This window comes from Penicillium rubens, assembly GCF_028828025.1.
Source record: "Penicillium rubens strain IBT 27055 chromosome Unknown utg000003l_segment0_segment0, whole genome shotgun sequence".
In the NCBI taxonomy this organism is placed as follows: domain Eukaryota; kingdom Fungi; phylum Ascomycota; class Eurotiomycetes; order Eurotiales; family Aspergillaceae; genus Penicillium; species Penicillium rubens.
This window is the reverse complement of record NW_026890601.1, coordinates 45,751-65,858: the sequence shown is the minus strand read 5'-3', so window position 1 is coordinate 65,858 and position 20,108 is coordinate 45,751. Positions and strand designations below refer to the sequence as shown.

The following is a 20,108-nucleotide window of genomic DNA, read 5'->3' as shown; positions in this document are numbered from 1 at the left end:
CCAGAGTTTGTCAGCTTTTGATTATTGATCGACGGACCTGTCGATACGAACCCCCCATTTAGTCCGGGGCATTCGCCTTTCCTCTTGAATTCCCTTGGCTACAAATGTCACATTCCCATATGGCTTTGCTATTGACCTCTGCTGAGAAGGCAATGTGACGAGGATCTCATCCTGCTTTGATTGGATGATCGACCCTTCTTTCTACTGTCGCATGTCTATACCAGTATGCCACACCCTCGATCACTGATTTGATATACATCGCCACCAATGGAGATTGACACTATCATCGTCGGTACGTCTATCATGGTTGACGTCGCATGTTGAAGCCATCGGGGACTTTTGCTCCGCTTGAGCCCCGCATCCCACCCCACGCCGTTAGAAGTCCTTGTGAAACGGCAACTGATTGAACCCGATTTTACCAGGCAATGGGCCGTCGGCTATGATCCTCTCATATATCCTCCATGGGCATATCCCTTTCTACTCATCCAACCCTCCACATCCCGATCATCTATTGGACACCAAGTTGAAAGCTGCGCCAGAGATTTTGAACGCCGATGTGAATGCTCTTACAGCGCATTTTGACGCCTCCCGGCTATCTTACTCGACTCAGGCCCTTCCCGTGAACGTCTTACTGGACACTCTTGTACGGCCAAGTGTGGATGTGGACGAGCCCGGCTGCATCTCAAATATTGATTGGCGCTCACAGCCCGAGAAGGCTGTCTCACATCTTGTTTTTGGAAAGTCCTTGAAGCCCGGAGGCCAATGGACTGAAGATCCATGGGGCGCAAGTTGGGATATCCAGACATTGAGTTATGCGGCAATGCTGTCCTTGCCCGGGTACTCCTTTGCCGACCATCACAAAAGGACGACAGGCGAAGATCTACCATCTTATACCAGGCCCACGCGGCGCGAGATCGCCAATTACTTTGCTGCCTATCCGGGGGCTGCACATATCGATGATGCGTTTCGGTGTGGGGAAGAATTGGAGGGCATTTCCCGCACCACTACTGGATTTTATGTTCGTTCTCATAACCTCCACTGCAAGCGCCTAGTCCTGGCAAGTGGAATATTTTCCGAGGTTCTCTCACCGGAGCCGGTGCTACGTCCATTACTTGAGACCAAGTCCTCGCCTAATGTTCCGCTACTCGTTGTTGGATCTGGCTTCTCCGCCGCAGATTCCATCATCTCCGCCTCCCCTAACCAAAAGATTTTACACATATACAAATGGTCACCAAATGACCGCCCATCACCTCTTCGGGCTTGCCATCAGCAAGCATATCCAGAATATGCCGGTGTCTACCGTCTTATGAAACGAGCTGCTCTCGCAGCCAAAACCGCTGGTAAAGACCAGCGGCCAAAGTACCGACGCGCAACTTCAACGCCATTCCTTGAAAGCCGGAATTGGGAAGATCTCTATGAAGGTCTTCCTAATGTTGAAGTGACAGCCGTGGAAGTCCACGGCGACCTGGCGACGGTCACATTCCGCCGCCAAGATGGAACTGTTTTCTCTCAGACCGTGGGCGGCCTCGTATATGCTGCCGGCCGGCGAGGCACGCTAGATTACCTCGATCCCGAGCTCCGCTGTGAAGTGTTGGGGCAGGGCAATCAAGAGGACCCAGCAGTCACCGGCCAAACTCTCCGTGCGAAAGCAATCGAGGACCTCGAGGTCGCACTGGGGGTTTATATCATCGGCAGCCTGACTGGAGATTCTCTGGTCAGATTCTCATATGGTGGGTGCGTCTACGCTGCTCGGCATCTGATAGACGGCGAGGACACCCGCAGTGACTATAGTAGTTACGCACCATCTGCTAAACTACATGGGTCTTCGCTTTCCGTGATGAACGGCATGGATGGTCACCATGTCTACCCAAATGGCAATACATCGGAGCTGGCTCGGGAAGATACGTTCAGCAAAGTGTCGACAGTCACAGACCAGTCCGCTGTACGTGGTTGGTGGAAGACATTCTCGCGCATGTGGAATGATCTTACACGATGAGTGTTTGGAGGATATGCATGTATATCACGATCCGATCTGTACAACCCTAGAACTGGCATGGAAAGGCACGTACATTGTTTCATCTATCTTATTTTCAAGGATTTTGTCCCCTACTCTGCAAGCTCTTCGGTTCCTGTACATACAATCAAGTCCCGATTTTGGCGTAAGCACATTTTGCAGAGAGCCCATGATTATAGAAGTTTATCTTATTGTTCTCCTTCAATAGCAACATGCAGCCGCTACAAATGGTAAGCCTCGAGAGAAATGCAAAGACTCGAATACGAGAACTACCTACTCGTAGGTACCCTTACCTAACGCAGTCACTTTTTGGGCTCCAAGAATGCAAGAATGCATTGAAATGTATTGAACTGCTCCAAAAGTACGATCATGGAACAGGTATACAAATGTACATCTAAAAATAGCCCTGGAGGTCTGGTGGCAAGTGAGTCATGGTTACATCTTCTCTCTACATCTGGCATCTGACATCTGATATGCTTACCAATTCACCATAATGGATGATGGATGATTGAGATTCATTTTTAGCCTGTTGAATAGGAAGTAGAGAGAGAGAGAGAGCATAAAACCTCCGAGTATCCCAAATATTTCCATCCAGAGCTATTCCTAACCTGTGCCCTCAAAAGATGTGGCCATCCAACGACCCCATCTCAGCCTATGGCTTCACTCCTGTTTTATCGTCAGCAACTGCTCTTCTCGCTGATCCTCCAGCAACACCTGCCCCATTCTTTGCAGTGACCGAAGTTCCCACTCCCGCAACGTCCCTCGCCCAGCGGATCGATGAGTATGCCAAGTCTCATCTTCCTGAGCCAACATACAATCATTCCCTTCGGGTTTACCACTTTGGCCTTGCGATCAAGCGGTACAGGTTCCCCGAATGGGCCTTTACCGATGAAACCTACTTCCTTGCCTGCCTGCTTCACGATATCGGAGCAACTCAAAGTAACTTGGAGGCCACCAGAATGAGCTTCGAGTTCTTTGGAGGCTTGAAAGCACTGGAAGTTCTACAGAACCTACAACCCTCCTTTGTAGGCGGGGGCGTCGCCGTCGCCCCGAAAGATCAGGCCGAGAGCGTGGCTGAAGCAGTCATCCGGCATCAAGACTTGTGTGAAAAGGGTAAAATCACGGCTCTCGGTCAATTGCTTCAGCTGGCGACGATCTTCGGTATGTTTTCTGCTTGAACTGTTCGGACACAGGATTCTTTGACGACCAAAGGCCATATTACTTACTATTCACCGGCCTTAACTAACCAGGAAACAGACAATACTGGTTCATATACGGATCTCATTCATCCCTCGACTATCCAGGAGGTTTGCAACCATTTCCCTCGCCTGAAATGGAGTGGATGCTTCGCTAGCACCATCCACGAAGAGAATCGGCTCAAGCCTTGGGCACATACAACGACACTCGGCGAGGAAGAATTCCCCAGCAAGGTGCTAGGAAATACTCTAATGGCACCTTATGAGTGAGGACGTTTAAGTATCTCGGGCAGATTTTGTTTGGTGCTTACATGGAGAGGAACTGAAATAAAATGAGCGGATTGTCTTAATTTAATCCCAAAAGTAGTAGAAAACTGACCAGTTGATGTAGAGGTGAGCTACGTCTCCCGCGATCTCGGACAAAACACCTTCAATCCTCCGCATAAGCCATGCTTCAAGCCATCCTCACCACTTTTTTTCTCCTGGTACCATTTCATTGCATATACAAACCCCCAAGTCTGTTCATTCGTTACTGTCAACGTCGCTGGCCCGACGTACTCTTCCGCGTAGACACAAGCAACAAAGTGGTTGCATTGACGATTGACGACGCGCCCTCCATACACACACCTGCAATTCTTCGTCTATTGCAATCGCACAATGCAGCTGCCACTTTCTTCTTGATAGGATCCCAGATCCCAGGACACGAATCTGTCTTGGCTGATCTCGTCCGAGCTGGCAATGAACTGGCCAACCATGCCATGTATGATGAACCATCGCGTGCACTCAGTGACGACGCCTTGGCAGATCAGGTCCGATCAGTCCATGCCAGAATCCAGGACGCTTATGTCGCAGGAAATACACCACAGCCCGAGAATTGGCTCTTTCGCCCTGGCTCGGGATTTTTCAGCTCCCGGATGAGATCCCTTGTAAAGGAGCTGGGCTATCGGCTGGTGCTCGGGGATGTGTATCCGCATGATCCGCAGGTGCCATTTTGGAAACTGAACGCGAGTCATATTTTGAGTATGGTCAAGCCAGGGAGTATCATTGTTTGCCATGATCGGAGAGAGTGGACGGTGCCCATGTTACAGAAGGTATTGCCGGAGCTGAATCGCAGAGGGTACCGCGTTGTCACAGTCTCCGGGTTATTGAAAGAGACCAGTTCAAGTTGATGTTCAAGTTGATGGCAAAATGAATCTAAATGTACATGTTTTCCTTCTTGAAACGCTATGGGTATATTCGGACACTATTCTCAACGGGCTAACCCATCATCTGCAATTGATCCTCCGGCGGCCAGCGGACTTGCGCAAAGCTCAAGCAGCGTTTGATACTTTGTAAATACTTGCGGGTAATCTCGTCACTCAGAATATGTGCCTGCTGGTCACTCTGATGCAGCTTCTCTCGTGCTGATCGCTCGTGAATACCAACCATGGTCACACCGATGGGCCACGCTCTATAGGTATGTTAGCGTCATTTCTAAATCTACCAGTGGGATCGACATACGCTTTACCGATGCTCACGCGTAGGTAAGCATCATTTGCATCGACATATCGCCGTTGTTGCGCCTTGTGCACAATTTCAACAATTGGTTCCAACAGACCATCCTCCAGGTCGGACTTCTCGAAGAGGCGGAACAACGGGGTCATGTTTTCGCGTGATTGGATCATGGCATTGAACGCTTGTTTTCCCTGGAAACTTTCTCGCACGGAGATGTCACGCTTGGCTAGTGCTAGTTCCCATTCCGACAAAACCATGTTGAAGTAAGATCCCAATTGCCGGAAAAGGAACAGACGGTTCTCTTGGTCCTTTGGGATCTTGGCTGGAATGATCATCTGTCCACCAGACACGGGCTCCAGGGTGGTGGGAATAGGTCCATCGGTCACCTTCTTCTTGGGAATAGCGGCCCGCTGAACTAGACGACGGTATCGTCGAAGACGGGCTCGATAGTCCTCTCCGAACAATTTTATTGGCGCATTCATCTCTCGTAATTTTGCAGTAAGCTCCTCCTCCTCGATATCTTCCTCTGCGTCACCGTCGGCTGGGGTATTCTCAGGCAGCTCAGGCAGACCGAGCCTCCGCCGCCGTTCACGTTCTTTGGCTGTTTCTTCTTCTTCCCTCCTCTTCTTCGACTCCTCGGCTAGTCTTCGCTTCTTCTCCTCGCGTTCTCGGACTCGATCCGCTTCTTCTTCTTCGAGCTTGCGCTTATTCGCCATGCGCTCTTCGCGTTCCCGTGCAAGTCGCTCTTGCTCTTCGTTATAAGCTTCAATCCGGGCAGCTTCGACATCGCCTCGTCGCATATATTTCTTCGTTGGTGCGGGGGAGCTTTTCCCTGTATCTTTGGCGGATGGCTTCGAAGCATCGCTACCCTTGGCCTTGGAGATCTCCTTGGACATCAACGCGGCGAAATCCATGGCGGTGTTGCAGTGAGCTTAAATAATGCGAGAATGCGACTGTGGCTCAAGATAAAAGTAGACGAATAAATAAGGGGGAGTTGCGTCAAAGGAAGATGTGTGGAAGTTGAAGGAAAAGAATGTTCGGCTTTGCACGTCAAGAGAACCCGCAGCTTTTCGACGCCGCATTTGTCTCTTCCAACTCCCCTCAACCAAATTCCAAGCACTCACCTCCAAGGACCTTTATCCAAGCTTTAATTCACATTCGAGTCATCGCACCTCCATTCTCTCCTGTTTTCTCCTCATCCTCTGAATTACAACCTCTAATTTTCACCCTACCTTCCATCATGGCCGCTCCGTCGCGCGAGGGCCCCAAAGCTCCGATCAATCGCCAGACCACTGCACCTTTTCATTTGAAGCTCTTCTACCGAGTTAACAACTACAACCCTCTATCCGACTACAGCATCCCCCCACCATCTCGCCGCGGAGGACCGGTCAGCGGATCGAATGCCATTCGTCCAACATCACCTGTCGCATCTACAGCGCTCCCACCACATCTGGAGATCTACACATGGCACTCATGTACACTTCGCGAGCTCTCACAACTTCTCACTTCTGCTCTTCCTTCATTACTCCCTGACCCACCCGTTGGGACCCGTCTCTGCTTCCGACTGATTTACCCCGACGCACGCGGCGCGGCAATGGGCGGCCCCGATGCGCGTGGACGATACTTGAGCAGGGATTTAGGCAGTGCTATTGTTGGTCCGAGAGATAGTCCATTGCACGCAGACGACGACGAAGATAAACAGGAAGCACGACCTCGCCCTGGCCCGCTCCGTTTTCAGGGCTCTGAGGCCGACAGGCCCCTGCAGGATGCCCGTTTCATCGTTGGAGACTACATTGAATGCGCAATTCTTCCACCGCTCGAGGACGGTTCCGTTGCGCCGGCGCTCAATGGCGCGTCGGGCCCGATCATGGGACCCAGGGGTGGAGGTGGAGGTGGCATGCGCGCGTTCCGGGATAACGGATATCCTCGTGGGCCTGGTCGTGGTCCTCGTGGTGGTGGTGGTGGACCTCCCCATATGCCCCGAGGTGATTGGCATCGTGGCGAGCGACTGCCTGAAGGTGGACGAGGCCGTCGTGGATGGGCGCCATATTGAGAAGGGCGAGGAGAACTCCAGTTCAAAAGCAAGGTTGTCAAAAGGGCGATGGATACCCATATTGAGACATTGTATGATTATCTAGTTTAAGGCCAGTGGAAATGGATTCTGTACCAGATACTACATACAGTACCATCAAAAAAAGCAAAAAAAAAAAAAAAAAAACAAGAATGATGTGCGCCCTGCCTCGGCGTTAGGGTCGCGCTCTGCCACTGGCCTAAGGGGCTACTATAGCTTCATATTGCAGCATTTTAGCAAAATCCGCTCTAGGGAAATCTACTTATCTAACTTTCGAAGATGTTGGCCTCTTCAATCGCCGTATGTAGCATAAATAGGCTTGAGGGTGAAGGGTATTCATCCTGTGGTCGTGTAGATACTTACCCATTATTTAGCTAACTCTATGCGGCAACCTGATATTCTGCTAGAGTGGGGCATATCAGGTTACAAAGGTTGAGCATGCAGATGCTCAGCTATTACCATCCATGGACGACCTCCAAGCTGGTGGCGAACAGATGCCTATCAGAAATCCGGGATAGCAACTGTCACTAGAATGGATATGGATATCACCTGTCTTTTGGATGAGATACCCCCAGGCTGTATATTTGGCCTTGAAAGTAAACCCCAGATTCAAGCACGGTACACTAAGTCAACAAAACAAAGGAATCCATGCGGTATATGCTGTGATAAAGTACACGGCCCACGCAACGGGCGCCGGCACAAAAAGAAAAAGTCAGGCAAAATCCCTCGACACACTAGTATCTCCAACATCTCAGTGTGTAGTTCTTCATGTCGCGTCATGGCACAGTCGCTGCTCGGTACGGGTTTGATAACGAAACGGGAATTGGATTATGAAGTTCATCGCTAGATATCTACCACTCGGCGATCGAATCTCCCCTTCGCTTGCCACGGAACTCGAATTGGCCCTGCATATTGTTAGCGCATGCTTCTCCGCGGGATTGGACCACAATCGCAATCCAACCACAATAAGCCATTCCATACCTCGTACTTGTAGGCAACGTAGCCAAGAACGCCGGGAATCAGGCCCATGTAGACGAACGATATCATGGCATGGCGCGGAGTCCAGCGCCAGTACTTGTAACGGTTGGCATTGAGCTCTGTGGGTCCGTTAGTCAATCTTCAATCGGTGAGAATATATTGCGTTGCAGGATTCTGGGTTCGACAGAGCTGGTCCAAGTAGCTCATATCTATGCTTGCGCCAGCGTAATGCGTGAAACTCATCCGGAACCTTGGATCTTGGGAGATGGGGTTGGGGGCAATGTACCGTAGTATTTCTGGAGGGCCGGGTCAAGGACCAAAGCTGGAACAATGGGTTAGCAATTCAGCTCATTACACACATGGGACTCTCAAAACTCACACTTGCTAGGACCAGCCATTGTTGCGGAAAGCGATGAAGCGTAGACACAGAATCGACAACGCTTGCAAGCGTCGCCGGGATTGAAGTTGAAGGTCACATGATGATGAATCAGCTGAATGATGTAATCAGTTTTCGTCCTCAACCTTCCCGAGGTCTACATGCTAAGTTACGTTGTACATTCCAAATATGAAATGATATATATTATTTTGTCTCTCTCTCTCTATTCCTTCTTGTTATCTTATCCTTGCTGGATACTCTCATTGTCGATGTATGCGGTTGCGGAGGTGTGAAATGATATCCGAGATCATCCGCCAACCAAACGTCTTCCATATCTCAGCGACGTAACGGGGTATACATGAGATAAATGAGACCTGAGGGCTTAACGACTTACGGGAATCCATTCTGCCCTTTGTCATAATTTCTAATCTACATAGAAGCTGAGAACTTTCCCTCAATCTCCTCAATCTTCTTCACGGCACGCTGGTACCCCTCGTTTCTCTCGAGGCGGTTAGCATACTCGACAAGAAGAGGGTATCTCTCCTTGTTCTTCTCCTCCTTCAACACTCTCATGGTAACAGCGATGACTGGGAAACTCAGCAATATATCGGCAGCTGTCAGCTCCTTGCCGCAAATGTACTGGCCACCCTCAGGAGATGTGCGGAGCTGGTCCTCAAGGAAGGCGAGACTACCCTCAACGTTCCGAGTGAGGAACTGATTCTCAACTTGTGAGGCAACAATGCTAGTGATAGGTCGAACAAAGAATGGAGGGGCGTTCCGAATAGCTGTCGGAAATGTCAGCGATGCTTCCAACGTTGGATCATCAACGCCATGCGAGCATGTACGGTGTTTACGCTTTAAATGAAAGGCGACTTACAGTCGTTGACTAAGGTCATAACCAAGAAAGGCATCAAACTGCCCTCCACGTAGTGCATGAAGTAGCGATAACGCATCCACTCCTCGGTCTCTCCGCCCACTTTGCCCTCGCTGCCGGGCGTGTACCGTTGTGGTACTAGCGTCGGTCGCGCGCTACTAAAGTGGTCACAGAGATATTCGACGATCGCACCAGACTCCGCCAATACTAGCGGTTTGGTGGCGCCCGGTGCCTGGATGGTGATCACAGGCGACTTGCCCAGCGGGTGGACCTCCTTCAGCTCAGCAGGGGCGAGCTTGTCAGCGCGACGCTTGAATATTTTGAGCTCATATTCCAATTTCAGTTCTTCCAACAGCCAAAGGATTCTGTGACTTCGAGATTGCTCGAGCCTGGAATGTGGGTTAGTATGATTCTGTGAGAGACTGTGAGGAGCGTACCAATAGAGAGTAATCTTGCAACCTTGATTGTTGTCCATAATGTTATACTATAACAGTGTTATATATTATGTATGAGATTCAAAAAGTGCAAGTCAACAAAGAAGAACTTCCAAGGATATAAATGCCCGCACGTGGATGATGTCAAGATGGCCCGAGGCTTCCAAGTTTATTTCCCAGAAGGGAAAAGAGGCCGAGACCTGCAGATCTTGAGTTCCGGGCAATTCTGATTAGCATATTCAGGTGTTAGGCGTATAACAATCGTATTCGGACCATTCTACAATGCCTCTCTACTATGTGTAGACAATACTTGGTGTGGCGACTATCTCCAACTAACTTTAGCATTAACAAATACAACATAGAGCTAACCGGAGTTCGTTTAATAAGGACGTTCCGTACATATCCTATAAGGGACCAAAATTCACAAATTTGGGCTGGACCGGTCAGAATTCTATCTGCTCTGTAATTCTCTATTCTACAACCACAATTTCCATCTTATGCTGGAGGGTTATCCACATGTTCATGTTGATCATCCCAACTACCGAGGCTTCACCGGCTGTATATAGACTATGTATTCACATCCGCAGGTAAAAGGATTATTGAGGTGAGAAAGGCCTGGAATTGCCCGAGGCTGTGAATCTCCTTGAATTGCGTGTTTCCCGTCATATGACAGGCCAAAGGTGGGCTATTCTCTGTTAGCAGCAATCATGGTATCAACACGCAGTGGTGACTATAAGGAGGACGGAAACTCCTTTTTTGGGGGGGGAAACGCAAGGCCATTTTCTAATCCGATTCCCATGAATAGGATTCTCAGAATTATCCATTCTGGTCAGAAGTAGATATCGAGGAACTTAAAATAAAGCTTGACAACGCTCCTCTTCCAGAGCTGCATCAGAAGTCATGGTTCAAGGGTCAATCACAGGGGCATAGTTCAAAGCAGGAGAAGAGGGGTTTAGATGAACGATAACGTCGGCTTAACGTGTGTGGTAGATTACTGTAAATATAAATACATGGATGCTTCATATTCAGATATACTCAGACTTCCCTTATAGCCTTACCGGCTCTGTATCAGGGGGAACTAGTACATGTCCCTCCGTGACCAGGGAGTTCTTGCACGAGCGGGCCGAGACCAGATCGGATAAATTGCCGAGTGTGACCTCAGCGATCTCCTCGAGGGCCTCGCGTGTGAAGAACCCCTGGTGACCACAGATCAAGACGTTGTGGAAGGTCATTAGGCGCATCAGGACGTCGTCGTCGATGATCTCCCCGGAGTGATCGTTATAGAAAATCTCGCCTTCGGCTTCGTAGACATCCAACGCCAAACCGCCCAGCTGCTTCGTCTTCAGCGCTTGGATGACCGCCGCGGTATCGATGAGTCCACCCCGCGATGTATTGACCAGTAAGGACCCCGGTCTAATGCGCGCCAATGTCTCTTCATTGATGAGATGCTTCGTGCTGTCCGTAAGGGGACAAAGCAGACTAACAATGTGGCTCTCCTGTAGCAGGGTGTCGAGGTCAACTAACGTCCCGAACTGGCGGAACTCTTCGCCGGCAAAGGGGTCGTGCGCAAGTAGTCGGCAGCCGAAGCCGTGGAAGATGCGCGCGGCTGCGAGTCCGATACGTCCCACACCGATGATCCCCACGGTCTTGCCATGCAGAGTATTCCCAAGGAGACCTTCGATGTTGAAATTGCCCTCACGCACACGATTATATGCGCGGTGAGTCTTGCGATTCAAAGTCTGGATCAGGGCCACTGCGAACTCCGCCACGGCTTCGGGGGAATATGCCGGGACGTTCGCCACAAAGAGGCCTAGCTCTTCGGCAGTTTCGAGATGGACGTGGTTGAATCCCGCACAGCGGAGCAAGATGGCACGGATCCCGTAGGCATGAAGGGCTCTCAGCACGCGTTCGTCCAGGGTGTCGTTGACAAAGACGCACACTGCATCGCAACCTTGGGCTAGGGGCACTGTCTCCTCAGACAGCGCGAAGGCATGGTACTCAATGGTGCAGAGCTCGGGAAAGTGCTGCTCACGCACCTGGTCAAAGTAGGTGCGGTCGTAGGATTTGGCACTAAAGACAGCCAGCTTCATGATAGATACTTTTGTGATCCGGGGGTTCCAAGGTTTGCATATTGAAGTATAACAAAGTCATGACGACATGGGTGTTATCGTATGACGCCTGCAAGCGGCGCTTTTGGGATAAGGTACTTTCCCCAGATCTCCGACTGCAACCTCCCGCATTCCAGTGCAGATGTAGTATACTGTATGTTGTACTCGTCCAATTCTCCAGAGGTCTCAGAAACGGAATATGACCTATATGAAATACTACCTCTTACCTAGTTAGGTAGTAGTATGCATCAACCGTCATTACAGGAGTAGGCGGGATAGTAATGGTCTACTCCGTACGGAGTACTCCGTACTCTGAAACCAGTTCCAAACGCAACTTCAATGTTTCCTTATTTTATTCTCGAGGTTTAACATTGACCTCGGCCCCAAAACCCAGTGCCCACAACTTCCCGAGGTCTTCTGGATGATTACTTCTTTCAGACTTGCAGATAATCTTATATTTTATTTCTTTCTATTTCCTACGAGTTGATTGGATACTTCGGTCTCAGACTTCCGCGGGGCTCCGGCATCCGCTCGAGGGTCAGGCCAATAGGATGATTGAGATTGAAACGGCCCAATCATCGCTCGATGATAAGAAGAGACGCCACAAGCTGTCTGATTGGTCAGTGTTTACCGTAGTTTGACGCTAGTGAACCTAAGGATCCCCGAGGAAGGAGCGACATTTTCCCTTCTTTTCCCCTATTTTCCAGTGTTGTCTTGGATAAATGAAGACTGCAAGTGCATGTTACATTGTTAAATTATTTGTTGATTGTATTATTATTCTATGTCGTATGTCTGTAAGTACAGTATATGAGTCTTGAATACAATATAATTATGTGAACCTTGGAATCTGGGAAGTAGATCGGAACTGTGTCCTTGACCCAATTGCGGATTCCAAGGTTCAAGTGGAGAGACCGCAAAAGGAAACCCGTCACTGGGGCTTCATATGGAAAACCGGTCTGGGTAATCAGAAATGGCGGTCAAAAGAAAGTCGAGGTAATCCAGATCTTTTAGTCCAGTTTCTAATTTCATATCGGGGAAATGTATGTTGTATGTAAATCACCGTGGAGGAAAAGGGAAAAAGAGAAAAAAAAAAAGTACGTCCTGCAAGAGGGTGTACTCGATATACGTGGAAAAGACACACGGGCTACATAATAGTACTTGGCAGTACTTGGCCCCTGCGCATGTATAGTCCCCGCCACCAAGTACCCCAAAGTAGAAGGCAGACAAGTTGTACTCCCCATACACATGAGATACAATACAATACCAGATCTAAAGGTAACAGTATCACAGCCAAGTACTCTCAGAGTAGTATGCTCTTCACCTCCAGGGCTTCTCCTTCACCTCCTTTTCCTTTTATTTATTTTGTCTCTTCTTCTTCTTCTTCTTCTTCTTCTTCTTCTTCTTCTTCTTCTTCTTTTCCCACTTCTCAACACTGTTCACCCGTTCTCATCTCCAATATCTCCACTTAATCCACTTTCTGCATACGAAAATACAATCTTAGCTCCAACGTTCCTGGTCTCCACTGGGCTCGACCACTCACAGTCGACTTGTTTTCTTGCCTCTTCCCCGGCTGAACGGCTCTCTGTGTACTCCGTACTTACATTTATTCGAACTCCTTTTTGCCCCTCGGTATCTGCTTTTTGCCGCTGAGCTTGGGATTGCCCTTTAAACTCTACTCTTAACATTCCGCCTCCCACCTTTTCAATTCATAACACATCCCAATCCTCTTCCTGTCAACTATCTTTTTTTCTTTTTTTTATCTTCATCATCATGGCGACTCATGTTTTGACCAACCCGGCAACCAACCAGATTTCGGTTTATGGTCAACCATCCCCAACCAACTCCGCCACCAACACTCCCTCCAACAATTCCCCGACCTCCCCTCGCATGACCACCGCTTCCCTGCACCAACTGCCTCTACAGTCGCGGCAGCTGCGTCCTCTTAAGGGCCCCCTCTATGTGCCTGCAGCTCTCCGACCCACTGAGCGGCCCCAGAAATCATCGCCTATTACCCCACCCCGCAGCGCACACGGCTCTCTTGACAGCCTGAACGAGGACTCGTCGGAACCTATCAGCCGCCGCTCCACCATGGAGAGTCAGTCCAGCGAAATAAGCCAGAGCGCCCAGCATGAGTGGATGAAGAATGAACACCTGGGTGCGGTAACCGGCCTTCCGACCCGTACACACTGGAAAGTGAGTATCTCGAGAAGAAAAAAAATAGTTTCTTCTTTTCCTTCCTTCGGCGCCTTTATAGGGATTGGGTTCGGTTTGAATTGCGCACTACTCAAAGCAAATGTCGTGTGAGCTCGTCATTTCCGAGAAATGGCGTGCTACAGTCCACCGCCTCAGCCCTGTCGCATCCCACCTGTCCTTTGATCGCATTGGTCACTCTTAAGAGGACAATTGCTAACTTTATCCAGGCTGACTCTGCCTCTTCCAACTGTGATTCTCCAACTTGCCGCTCCTCATTTGGCCTCTTCCTGCGCCGCCACCACTGCCGTCACTGTGGCCACGTCTTCTGCGCGTCCCACACACCTCACCTCGTTCCCCTCGACCAGGATGCCCGCTTCCATCCCGATGGTGTCCCCTCCCGTGCCTGCGATCTGTGCTGGAGCGCCCACCAACGTTGGGAAGAGAACCGTTCCGACCGTCTGAACAAAATCCAGAATACCATCGATGCTCAGCAGATTGGCATCTCTGGTGCCGACTCCGAGGGCATGAATACTGAGAATCCCGAGTCCACCGTGGATCAGGCCGAGGTCGCTGCCTCCGTTCCTCGTGACTGGAATTGGAGCACTTTCTAGACGCATTGCCATGTTTCCTTTACTGTGGCCAGCAGGACTGCTGCAGCTCGGCGTTTCACTTGATCTTACTTTTCATAATCTTTTTCACTCTACCGAGTCATGCTCGTGCGTGACCTGTTTTTCTCTCTATTGGCGATCATGGCTTTGGCGTTTCTGACAGGCCCTGGGCCCTGGGCTTTGTTTCTCTATTTCTGTTTTCTGCAGTCATGTCATGACTTTGCATGCCTAGAGGGTTCTCATCGGTCCTTAGCGACCCGGTTGCTTTCTGCTTTCTGCTTTTCTGCTTTCTGTTTCTGTTTCTCTTTTGTTTTTGCTTTGCGTTGATCAGATACTCATCGGTCCTTGGCGACTCGGTTGATTTTTGTATCTGTTTTCTTTTTTCTGTTTCTTCTTTGCGTTGATATTCATCGGTCCTTAGCAGCCCGGTTGATTTTTTTCATTTCTTTTCATTTCTTTTGCTTTGCGTTGATCAGGATACCCCGTCGGTTTTTGTTGCGCGGCGATCTCATTTGATGTTTCTGCTTTACTGGTCCCTGATCCCATGCTTGAGGGAATGTGATAGTCTTGCAATTCCCCAAGTTGAAATCTAGTTCGATTTAGTTCGATCTAGTTGAATCCATTGATATTGAATCCATATGAGCTTCTTCTCTACTCGGTAGACTATGCTTGCCCCCTGTAGATCATTATTATTTATCCAGAACCACCCGCCGGAACATACCCACATGCTCAATCCCTTCCTCATCCCACCGACCCAACGACTGATCCGTTGCAAATCCAAGCCCAGCATACATCCCCTCCACATCCACCTGGGCATGCACAAGGACCAACCCCCGCCACGGAGTCGGAGTAACAGGTGATCCCCCCGTCGCAGCGATCTGCACCGCGGCCTCGTCTATCTCCGCCGCATGCATAGCCGCCCAGCCCAGCGCCGTCTCCACTAATCGTCGCCCAAGTCCAAGGCCGCGGAACGACGGCATGATCGCCACCCGGGTCAGCTTGATGCAAGGCTCGTGCGTCCAGTCGTATTCGGGCACTTCCCGCGCGACGACCGCCGCTGGCGCTTCCGTGAGATGGGCGTGAGGTGCCTGTGGCGGGGGTACCAGGCGGATAACCCCCACCGGCGTGGAGGACGCAGCGGAATTGTCGTATAGTACCCAATGCCAGCTGCGGGCATCGTCGCTGTCGATCTCGGAGTCTGCGGCGCAGTGTTGCTCGTCGATGAAGACGGACTTTCGGATTATCATTGCATCATTGAAGATAGTGGGGTTGGTGTTGTTGCTAGTGTCTTGGGATGGGAGTACTAGCTTTGCGTTGGGTCCTGGAGGCGGCTGTATTGAAGTGCTAAACGTTGTTTTTGGTGCCATTCTGGTAGGTGATGAAAATATGAAGGTTAAAGAGTCTTCAATGGCAATGACGGTGACGGTGAAGATTTGGAAAGTTGAAAGGTCATGGCGGAAGGCCCATGCAGATATATAGATATCGTCGAGATCAGCCACAAAACATTGAATGCTACCCGTCGTTGGGCTTGGATATAATTGAAGACGACTAGAACGTGCTCTTATCACATCGAAGTCATAATATCTAAGAGCCCAATGTAATACACATATAACCTTTGAAGGTATGCTCGTTTTATAGTCTCATGGTTCAATACAATCTGATGCAAACAGAACAAACAGCATCACAATATCATTTCGATAGCGAAAATCCTCAATTTCTCCGACCAACATCCCATACTCCCAATGTCCCTCTACTTTGATGCGGTTGCTATCTTGACTGCACCCTCCTCAGGGGGCTCATTCAAGTCCCGGGTTTACAGCGCTCGGGACCTGCGCGCATCTCCAGCGCAGATCTATGCGTTGATCACCGAGGCTGCTAAATGGGACACCGTGCTGGCAGAAGTCATTGACAAGTCAGGCATTCTCGCCCTGGAGCGCAAGGTGAGCTGACTCTAGAGGAACCATCTGAGATACCTACTGACTGACTAAGTGATTTCCATCTAGCTCTCTCCACTCCTCGCTCTTCTCCTCGTTCATGATCATCTACTCGCGAAAAAGGGCATTGCCGCACCAGCGACCCACACACTGCGCCAGACCGTGGAGCGTCACAAGGCCAGGCTAAGGGCTGAGTTCACCAAGGCCCGTGTCCGTCGTGGGTGTGCCACTATCGAGCAATTCAAGGCTGTCGTCATACGTGAGAAACGACTGGCTGACGGAACCAGCCACTTCGTCTACCCGCGCTGGGTGCGCATCAATAATATCCGCACTACACTTGAAGAGCAGCTGAGCACTACGTTCAAGTCTTACCGTCGGGTAGACACCCTTGCAGAATTGGCCCCGGAAGACGAGCTGGAAAGCCGAAAGCCAGAGCCTCGATTGTTCATCGATGCCAACATTCCAGATTTGGTGGCGGTACCTTTCGGCGCAGACTTCACTGCCTCATCTGCCTACAAAAATGGAGAAATCATTCTCCAGGACAAGGCGTCCTGCTTTCCGGCCTATCTCCTGTTAGGTGACCGTGGGCCTAGCGACCCATGGGAGGGCGACTTGATTGATGGCTGTGCTGCCCCGGGGAACAAGACTACGCACTTGGCTTCGCTTCTGGCCAAACAACAAAAGGGGAACAAAGACAGCAAACAGAGAATCTTTTCTATGGATGCATCTACCATGCGTTCCAGAACGCTGCAGAAAATGGTTAGTCTGGCCGGGGCTGACTCGGTCACTGTGCTGCAGGGTCAGGATTTCCTTGCGCTTGACCCGGAAGACGAACAGTTTGAGAAAGTTACCGGGTTGTTGTTGGATCCCAGTTGTTCTGGTAGCGGAATCATCGGCCGTGACGACGTCCCTCAGTTCACACTCCCTACTGCGGCAGCATACAAGGCGCCCAAGTCACATGGAAAGAAAAGGAAACGCCCAAGCAACGGAGACGAAGCAGATGGTGAACAGTCGAAAGCCACCATGGGAACTCCGCAGGCAGCGCCCACAGATGAAAATGATATCCCAGATGGGACAATCGACTCAGAGCGACTGACCAAACTATCAAGTATCCAAGCGCGGATCGTTGAACACGCTCTGCGTTTCTCGAATGCTACCCGTGTGACGTACAGTACTTGTTCTATTCACTTAATTGAGAATGAGGGTGTCGTAGCTCGCATTCTGAATTCTCAGGTCGCCAAAGAGCGCGGCTGGCGCCTCCTGCGGCGCGATGAGCAGCCTGATGGCTTGCGTCGATGGAAGAAACGAGGTGTCCGAGAGGAGGGGCCAGCTGAAGGAGAGACAGGGCCATCGGGCACGGTAGATCTCTCTGACGAGGCACTAGAAGCGTGCATCAGATCTTGGCAAGGCGACGCAGAAGGCCTTGGAGGATTCTTCGTAGCTGGATTCATTCGTGACCCTGGTCACGCTATCGCGGCCGTTCCGGCGAAGGGAAGTGGACATGGCAAGCACGGTGAGAGCGATGAGAGCGATGAGAGCGATGAAGAAGAGGAAGAAGATGAAGACGATGAAGAATGGGGAGGATTCTCCGATTAGACAAAATCATATATTAATGCAAGTTTGGCCAGCGTGCAACAATCCCCGAGAGCATCTGTTTGATATCGTACATTCAAGTCTTCTGGCGTATGATGCAGTTTGAGACTCGAACAGACGTACACGCGACTAAAGGAATTTCCGTGACCGGTTTCGGACCTGTGCACTGGTATAGATGTCCAATTTGACAGCAACCAAGACAACTTCGTATGCCCCGGTAGGGCCTGTCTGCACTTGCAATCGCCATTGTCCTGTCCGAACAACCCAGGGCCCATCGTCCGTATTATCGACCCGTGGGCGTTTAGCTGCAGGCACATCATCCTCGCCAGCTTCGGCCTTGGCTCTTGGTATCCTCAAATGCTGGGGGTCTTGTTCTCCATCCACCGTGAGATCAGTTTCACGGTCGACCCGGACCTTAATTGGGACTTGGCCCAATGGTGGATGTGAATCAGGCAGGTTCATCTTTTTGCCTACCGTCTGTAACAGGCTGGCAATTCTTTGCTTTGACAGGCCTAGGAAATCAGCACGCATGCTCCCCCGATGGATCAAACTAGACTCATTGCCGATCTCGACTACCAGATCCGTAGCGCTCTCGTCTACAAAGGGGCGCGTGTATGTGACCATTCCACCCATAGGCGACCCAGAAACCGTATGAGAGGCAAACTGAATCCCAGACGGTCGCACATCCTCAAGCCGGATGACTATTTCCAAACGATGGCTGAAGGGATTGGTGGTTATCTGATGCGGTATCAACTTTTGTTCCAAGCCGCGTAGGTGGAAATAACGACAGTCGCGTAGGAGCGAAGCCCGATGATCCTCGTTTCTGATATGTAAGGGATACCCGCGCAGCAGATGCAGGAGCTCATCAAAGACATCCGCCGATCGGTCCGGCACGCTTGGGGGGATGATGGCCGGAGGTCGCAAGAGACCCTGGCGGTCCAGGCCCGGGAACACCTCGGACGGGGAGGCAAAGAAGGCGGCAAATCCGAGGGTGAAGAAGTTTCGGGAATCACCGGGACCTGAGAAGATATCGCGGGGGATCTGGAAGTGTCGGTCGCCGATCTGAATAAAGCATTCGGACTCGAACAGCTGGGACATCAATCGGGGCACTGTCGGGGTCAGTCAGCCATTACTTCCATGGTATGTGGACAGAGAATGCCCACATGTATAGAACTGCGCATCTGCGAATAGCTTCACGAATTGCGCGCCATCCTGGGGCCGTACATAGTAGCCTAGATGCAGCTTGATCAGCCTCCGTCCGTGTTTGTCCATGGTGTCTCATACCCTGCAGATGCCTAGCGATTTCGCGGAATGTCGCGGGATCACGATCGATATATAGGGTCCTTATGTTGGCAACATCTTGACTCTGACGCAATTGATCCTCAAAAAAGCGTGAAAAGTAGGAGGGAGCTGTTTGGAAGGGGGTCAGTTTCAAGTTGGATGGGAGAGAATAAGCGCGTTTACCATCAGAGGCAAGTGAAGCACCCGAGAGACGAAAGGTCTCGGAACCGATCTGAATAGAGAAGACTTTCTCTTTAGGCAGATTACATTTGCTAGAGGGAGCTTGGGCGTCCATTGTTTGAGAAAGGTCAAGGTCGTCAAGGTCCGGGCGGAGAAGTTACGCACACAGCTATCTACACACACACACACACACACACACACACACAGTAGACTGCACACTACAACAATACTATTACAAGAATAAGTTTATGCGCAGTCTGGTCTTCTCAGATAGTTTCAGATAGTCTCCGATAGCATTTCTGTATGTCTTCTATGGTCTAAACCCCAATTCTCCTTAGACATGGTATAGATGTATATATCGATATTTCCTCTCAGCAGAAAAAAAAGGCGGTAGGGAGTTGAAGAGGGACTTTCCCCTGATACCAAAGGGACTGTACTTTGTCGATGTACTTAAGTACTTAAGTGACCTTGTCATTGGCATGAACTTCCATCATCTCGAAGGTCATTTCCTATCAAGGCTCTAGTCTTAAATGCTACTCTCACATGGCCCTGGAACTCGGCAATTCCCCCCGCAATTGAGCCCGTGAGAGCCCGTGAGCCTGTGAGCCCCCCTTATTTCGGAGAAAGAGGGGGGGATCTGCCTCTCCAGGGAACTTTGACCTTTGGAAATCGTCAGGCAATGGGAAGATTTGCATATTAACTGGTCGATGCATTCAAATTCCCCCCACCAGAGTCAACATATGCTCACTTTCGACTCCACCCAACCGAGGCTTC

At 50.3% G+C, this 20,108-nt stretch overlaps 11 protein-coding genes across 11 annotated transcripts; 6 read left to right on the top strand and 5 right to left on the bottom strand.

The window, feature by feature from the left end:
- Positions 1 to 267: 267 nt before the first annotated feature.
- N7525_006209 (uncharacterized protein) lies at positions 268 to 1,996 on the top strand (the record flags this gene model as incomplete). The annotated part of the gene is made up of 2 exons (XM_002569279.2): positions 268 to 292; positions 423 to 1,996. The coding sequence occupies 2 exons, from the start codon at positions 268 to 270 to the stop codon at positions 1,994 to 1,996; spliced, it is 1,599 nt and encodes a 532-aa protein (XP_002569325.2).
- Positions 1,997 to 2,637: 641 nt separating this feature from the next.
- On the top strand, positions 2,638 to 3,480 carry N7525_006208 (cyanamide hydratase; the record flags this gene model as incomplete). The annotated part of the gene is made up of 2 exons (XM_002569280.2): positions 2,638 to 3,175; positions 3,272 to 3,480. The coding sequence occupies 2 exons, from the start codon at positions 2,638 to 2,640 to the stop codon at positions 3,478 to 3,480; spliced, it is 747 nt and encodes a 248-aa protein (XP_002569326.2).
- A 488-nt stretch (positions 3,481 to 3,968) lies between these two features.
- Positions 3,969 to 4,379, top strand: N7525_006207 (chitin deacetylase CDA4; the record flags this gene model as incomplete). Its single annotated transcript, XM_002569281.2, has 1 exon — positions 3,969 to 4,379. The coding sequence occupies one exon, from the start codon at positions 3,969 to 3,971 to the stop codon at positions 4,377 to 4,379; it is 411 nt and encodes a 136-aa protein (XP_002569327.2).
- An 88-nt stretch (positions 4,380 to 4,467) lies between these two features.
- N7525_006206 (mRNA splicing protein PRP18) lies at positions 4,468 to 5,618 on the bottom strand (the record flags this gene model as incomplete). Its single annotated transcript, XM_002569282.2, has 2 exons — positions 4,468 to 4,660; positions 4,711 to 5,618. 2 exons carry the CDS (start codon positions 5,616 to 5,618, stop codon positions 4,468 to 4,470), a joined length of 1,101 nt encoding a protein of 366 aa, XP_002569328.2.
- A 326-nt stretch (positions 5,619 to 5,944) lies between these two features.
- Positions 5,945 to 6,757, top strand: N7525_006205 (SAP18 family protein; the record flags this gene model as incomplete). The annotated part of the gene is made up of 1 exon (XM_002569283.2): positions 5,945 to 6,757. The coding sequence occupies one exon, from the start codon at positions 5,945 to 5,947 to the stop codon at positions 6,755 to 6,757; it is 813 nt and encodes a 270-aa protein (XP_002569329.1).
- An 869-nt stretch (positions 6,758 to 7,626) lies between these two features.
- Positions 7,627 to 9,478, bottom strand: N7525_006204 (uncharacterized protein; the record flags this gene model as incomplete). Its single annotated transcript, XM_002569284.2, has 7 exons — positions 7,627 to 7,680; positions 7,757 to 7,872; positions 8,040 to 8,075; positions 8,133 to 8,269; positions 8,563 to 8,914; positions 9,007 to 9,392; positions 9,441 to 9,478. 7 exons carry the CDS (start codon positions 9,476 to 9,478, stop codon positions 7,627 to 7,629), a joined length of 1,119 nt encoding a protein of 372 aa, XP_002569330.2.
- Positions 9,479 to 10,483: 1,005 nt separating this feature from the next.
- Positions 10,484 to 11,527, bottom strand: N7525_006203 (2-hydroxyacid dehydrogenase; the record flags this gene model as incomplete). Its single annotated transcript, XM_002569286.2, has 1 exon — positions 10,484 to 11,527. One exon carries the CDS (start codon positions 11,525 to 11,527, stop codon positions 10,484 to 10,486), a length of 1,044 nt encoding a protein of 347 aa, XP_002569332.2.
- Positions 11,528 to 13,315: 1,788 nt separating this feature from the next.
- On the top strand, positions 13,316 to 14,349 carry N7525_006202 (FYVE zinc finger domain-containing protein; the record flags this gene model as incomplete). Its single annotated transcript, XM_002569287.2, has 2 exons — positions 13,316 to 13,738; positions 13,966 to 14,349. The coding sequence occupies 2 exons, from the start codon at positions 13,316 to 13,318 to the stop codon at positions 14,347 to 14,349; spliced, it is 807 nt and encodes a 268-aa protein (XP_002569333.2).
- A 686-nt stretch (positions 14,350 to 15,035) lies between these two features.
- Positions 15,036 to 15,713, bottom strand: N7525_006201 (GNAT family N-acetyltransferase; the record flags this gene model as incomplete). The annotated part of the gene is made up of 1 exon (XM_002569288.2): positions 15,036 to 15,713. One exon carries the CDS (start codon positions 15,711 to 15,713, stop codon positions 15,036 to 15,038), a length of 678 nt encoding a protein of 225 aa, XP_002569334.2.
- A 375-nt stretch (positions 15,714 to 16,088) lies between these two features.
- N7525_006200 (rRNA (cytosine-C5-)-methyltransferase RCM1) lies at positions 16,089 to 17,876 on the top strand (the record flags this gene model as incomplete). The annotated part of the gene is made up of 2 exons (XM_002569289.2): positions 16,089 to 16,286; positions 16,350 to 17,876. The coding sequence occupies 2 exons, from the start codon at positions 16,089 to 16,091 to the stop codon at positions 17,874 to 17,876; spliced, it is 1,725 nt and encodes a 574-aa protein (XP_002569335.1).
- Positions 17,877 to 18,002: 126 nt separating this feature from the next.
- N7525_006199 (uncharacterized protein) lies at positions 18,003 to 19,449 on the bottom strand (the record flags this gene model as incomplete). Its single annotated transcript, XM_061213648.1, has 3 exons — positions 18,003 to 18,982; positions 19,037 to 19,105; positions 19,158 to 19,449. 3 exons carry the CDS (start codon positions 19,447 to 19,449, stop codon positions 18,003 to 18,005), a joined length of 1,341 nt encoding a protein of 446 aa, XP_061068079.1.
- Positions 19,450 to 20,108: the final 659 nt, after the last annotated feature.